Source organism: Penaeus chinensis, chromosome 27 (assembly GCF_019202785.1).
Source record: "Penaeus chinensis breed Huanghai No. 1 chromosome 27, ASM1920278v2, whole genome shotgun sequence".
NCBI lineage: Eukaryota > Metazoa > Arthropoda > Malacostraca > Decapoda > Penaeidae > Penaeus > Penaeus chinensis.
The window spans coordinates 14,362,021-14,367,020 of NC_061845.1; the positions used below are offsets into that span (position 1 = coordinate 14,362,021).

Here is a 5,000-nt window from a genome sequence, read left to right on the forward strand (position 1 = left end):
GTACATCACTTTTTTTTTTCTTTTTAATCTACACATTTATTTACTCTCTTTATGGTGCACACATATGTGTGTGTACAAGTAAAAGTTATAGGAAAGTCAAGAGTGTAATAATAAAGGATAACAAGCCTGGAGGATGGAACTGGAGAGGAACCGAAGCAGATCAGGGAGGCACAACCCCCATCCACCCCAACAAACCTTATTTACAAAAAGGTCAACTCGAGAGGGAGAAACAGGCTATACTAATCACTTTCTATTATGACTTCTCCTTATTCCTTATAAGGTGTTTAAAAATAAGGTGATGTGCTGTTTGAATGTAACATTAAAAAATATTTTACTATCATACCAATAATATTTTTAAAAATATATAAATTGAAAGAAAAATGTGTATAAAAATTATGCTTCTACTAAACATTTTAAGAGCAGAAAAGATGTGTCTGTCCTTTCTCTTATTTAAAGAAAACACAAAAATATAGTCAGTGACATGCTCTATTTTTCTTTTCTTCTTCTTCTTTGAATGTTGCACAGAAAAATATGAAAAAAATATGCATATATAAAAATCTTGCAACTAGAAGGCAAACATACAAGCTGTTCATGCTACAACTGAATTACCTGGGATATCTGGCATCGTTTTAACTGGTGACTTTTTTGGAGACTTTTTTGGAGATGGTTTTGGACTCCTAGGCTTTTTAACAACTTTTATAGGAGAAGGTGCTTTCTTAGTCAGAGCTGCACCAAGAACACTAACTGTGGCAGCTATGGCTACATCCCCACTACTGCCACTGGCACTTGGAGCAGGTATTGTATTCCCACTTGACACAGTAGTATCAGTCACAGCTACTCCACTACTAACAGCAGTATCACTGCTAACAGTGGCAGTAGAGACTGTATCATCACTGGGACTACTAATGGTAGTAGTAGTAGTAGAAACTGTGGTTTCATTACTAGCACTAGACTTAGCATCTTCAACCTTGGTAACTGTAATAGTAGCACAGCTACTGGCTGGCACAGATGCCCCTTTGCTTTCTACAACAGGTTCATCATCCTTTTTGCTATCATCTACAGCAGCATGTGGGATAGATCATAACATGTCTTAAGTACAGCATATCTGCTACTTAGGTTATAATCAATAAGCATTCTAACTGTATATCTAATTGTATATCCACTGGCTAGGATTGCATTAACCCACTGGATCCAGGTGATTGGAATATGCAGTCATGAAAAATTGTGGCTGAGGCCAGGGTAAGGGCAATGTATCTTTGTTAAAAATTTGACTGAGGGCTCAGGTGATAGGAATGACTTGTAATGAAGAATGCATAAAGGTCTCAGAGGAAGGAAGATTAGATTAAATGGATATTTAGGCTAGGACTCCTGCATTATTTCCACCAGTAAATGAGGAACGTACATGAGCAATTGCTGGAAGTATCTCAGCTACGGAGAGAACACTACATTCCTGTCCGTCATGTCTTGCGGTGCAGGGCATATAATTTTAATGTAACAAAAATACAAGAAAATGACATAAATAACACAAGGTTACTTTTTGTTATTGCTGCTGCACAGAGTTGTAGACTTTATACAGAGATAATAGTGAGTCTCCTCAATGAAAACAGTCTATTACTATCGTGATAAAGAATAACAAATGACAAATATGGACCTTGGAAAATGGAAAAAAAAAAAAACAATAAAAAAACAGTTATGCAGAAAAATTCGTATTGCACAAAAGTGTTCCTTTGAATGGGCTTACATGCCACACACCAGAAAGAGACGCCACTCACAAAAGCTTATTTTGGTCCCAGTGAGGGCTGCAATGCACCCCGATCCAACAGGTTAATGCTTTACCTATAGTAATATTTTCTTAATGCTATATCACTCCACTAATGAGCATAAGTGAAATTGACATATCATAAGGAGTTTCCAATTTGCTTAAACCTGTGCAACATCTACCTAGTAAAGAATGAACATTTACCAAACACTACATTAATCAAAAGCACTAATCACCACATTACTTCAAGATCAATATCCAACAGCTAACCTCTTTAATTTCATCAAGTGCAGTGAAACTATAGTAAAACAAATATCTGCAACAGTGGTAAATTACCCCCTTTCAACCAGTCAACATATAACCCAATGCCTACGGGCATGACATGTACATACGTGCTATGCCCACTGTGAGTTACTTGTTTGATTGTTGTTACATATAGATGGCTTCACTTGTACTAAGTCACCAATGAGCCAATTACGAGTACTGCCTGTCTCACCCATTTAGCCTTTTCTTTGATTTACGTAAATATTTAATTTTATCTTATTTTGCTGTTACTAATGTTTATAACATTATAGTAATCATAATGTTTATAATAAAAATAACACTATCAATATTCATAGCACTAGTAAAAAATACAGTTTTCCTGCCAATTCAAATCAGGTAAGGTCACAAGATCTACTAATTGACTCATTTGTGGCTAAGCACTTGCAGAGCCATCTATGTGCAGAGACATTTCACAAAAAATATAGAAAATGAGCACAGCATTTTCCCCATATTTTATTCATTTTTCCCAGCGGCATTGAGTTAAGCTTACACAATAGCACATTAGCCAGAGGACCATCAATCACCCAGTATCCCAGCATGGCTCAGCATCTGGAATTAATCATTACACTTACCGCTTATCCTTCCAGCAGGAATGTTGTTGGGAAAATATTTTGTATCGCTGTCAAATGAACAATCTAAAATTGACAGTAGAGTCTTGGTGAGCCTCAACAGTTCATTGAAGCTGTAGAATCCAAAGTAGATAAGGTACCTTGCAAGATGCACAACCTAGAATAATTAATATTTCTGCTTGTATTCTCTTATTAAAAAGGGTTTTATTCATGATATAATGTTTAAATAACCATAAAAAACTTTCTATCTGCATTATAATCAATATAACATTCCTAACAACTTTCCAAGTCATGAAGTTAAAATTGTAGTAGCATAATTATCTACTGCTATTACAAACAAAATTCCAATCAAAAGAAATATTAATAAAAAATCATACCTCATATGTTAGCTTATTCTGTTCAGGATCAGAAAAGCTCCACATCTTGTCCACTACATTACACAGGTATTCCTCCACAAAGAGGATGACTTCTCTGAATGTAGTCTCTGCAGCCTCAGCACTATGAAGAGCTGCATGCTTGTCATAGCTACAAAGAAGACAACAAGTCTCACTAATGATCCTTCAAGTTTGATGTTAGAAATGGAGGTTATGAGACTGTAAACTTTGACATAAAGTCTTCATTTTCTTCGTATTTGTAAAATATATAAATAAATATATAACTGACTAAATACATAAAAACAATATATCACCAAATAGCAAAACCATCTTTATATCAATCAGCGCCCTTAATTTGCCCTAGATCACAAATACCGACTAAAATACATTTTTGTTGGTAATATCTCTGTATTTTATTAGGATTGTGCACCTACTATTTATTGAGAAAACAGAAATTCATCCCTGTTCATTGTAACTTTGCAAATTCATAGATGATCATTACCTTTCTTATACATATCATATCCACTATCATTTTATTCTATAAATTCTGTTGACAAGCGCTTAATCACCAGAGAAACAATTGCTAGTCCTACCCATCTCACCTGTTTATCATTTTCCTTGTTATTTTTATGTGCTCTTAGTATTTTAATAATACTGTAATAATTATAGTATCAATAATAATAATAACAATAACATTCTTTGGCGACTGTTAATGTGGAGCAATCTATATGTAAATAAAATTCACAGAACAAAACCAAGTGGACAGTACATGTACTTAGTGGAAAGGGTTGACCCATCCATCATAAAATTATGTACTGTCCACTGTAGTTTTTTGTGAATTTTGTTGCACACAGATGACTTCGCAAGTGCTAGTGCTACATGATAGTTGACAGCACAACTAATAAATTAAAATTACAGTGGCACAGCTTGTATGTAATACTATCCATAACCAAATGGTTAAGAACTGGATAAAATATATTCCAACCAATATCAAACTTTGTTACCCAAGGCAATAACTTTTCCTCATAAAGACTTGCCCTAACACACGATCCATCTACTAAATCATCTGCATCCATCATCCAGAGCAGGAAAATCTCACCATTAGATAAAAGTACAAAAATAGCAATCTTATATATGTAAAGACGTTCACTAAGTTGTAATATACAATGTCTGCAGCAAAAACATATTTAAGCAACAGCATAATAATAATGAGGTGAAAAATGTGCACAGGCCATTCCATGACAGAAAATGTGAAGAAAAGAGAACAAAGTCACTTGTATCTCTACAATAGGAATAAAGGCAAGATCTCTATCAATAATGTTATTATTCAGAAATTTTAGATGTCCCTTCATTTTCTAAACACAATCTCTTACACTGAAGTCATTAATACTGCCCAAATAATAAGTCCTGAAGCTGTGATAAGTGACAAGATATCTCCCATAATGCAAATAATATTTTAACCCTCTGATGCCAGCATGGCACGCCATGTATGCCATGTCCACTGTGATTTTAGTTTACTAATTTTGTTTACACATAGATGGTTCCACAAGAGCTTAGTCTTCATCACAGAGTTAATTACTGGTCCTACCTGATCTTACCTGTCTATCTTTTTTCTTGATTTTCTGAAAGATCTTTTTATACCAAAAGTACCAATATAAATGGAATTGAAAAAAAATACTGTTTATGAAAAGTTTCAAGCAATGAAGTTATTAGGTGGGGTCAGGTAAGCCTACTGATGCCATGGTAATTTAGAAGCTGTGGAGTCATCAATGTGTAAACAAAATTCAGTGGACAGAGCAATTACCTGGTACCAATAGGCTGAATATTAATCAATTAAATTAAACAAATGCACTGAAGGTACAGCAGTTATTAGGGCTACAAATGGTCTTGATATATTAAATCTTTAAATCTTCTATCTTTTATAAACAAAAAGTGCACTTAATAAATACATAGAAAGTCTAAAATTGAAGAGTT

The 5,000-nt window shown here is 34.2% G+C and overlaps 1 protein-coding gene across 9 annotated transcripts in view; it reads right to left on the reverse strand.

Moving 5' to 3' along the window:
* Positions 1–5,000, reverse strand: part of LOC125039253 (inositol 1,4,5-trisphosphate receptor-like) — a 141,353-nt gene that overhangs the window by 90,086 nt on the left and 46,267 nt on the right. For all 9 annotated transcript variants that reach the window (XM_047633071.1, XM_047633068.1, XM_047633066.1 and 6 more), the window contains 2 exons: positions 3,030–3,177; positions 2,656–2,809 (listed from right to left, as the gene is read on the reverse strand). In XM_047633071.1, the coding sequence (XP_047489027.1) occupies positions 2,656–2,809; positions 3,030–3,177 (302 nt within the window). The remainder of the gene's footprint in view (positions 1–2,655; positions 2,810–3,029; positions 3,178–5,000) is intronic.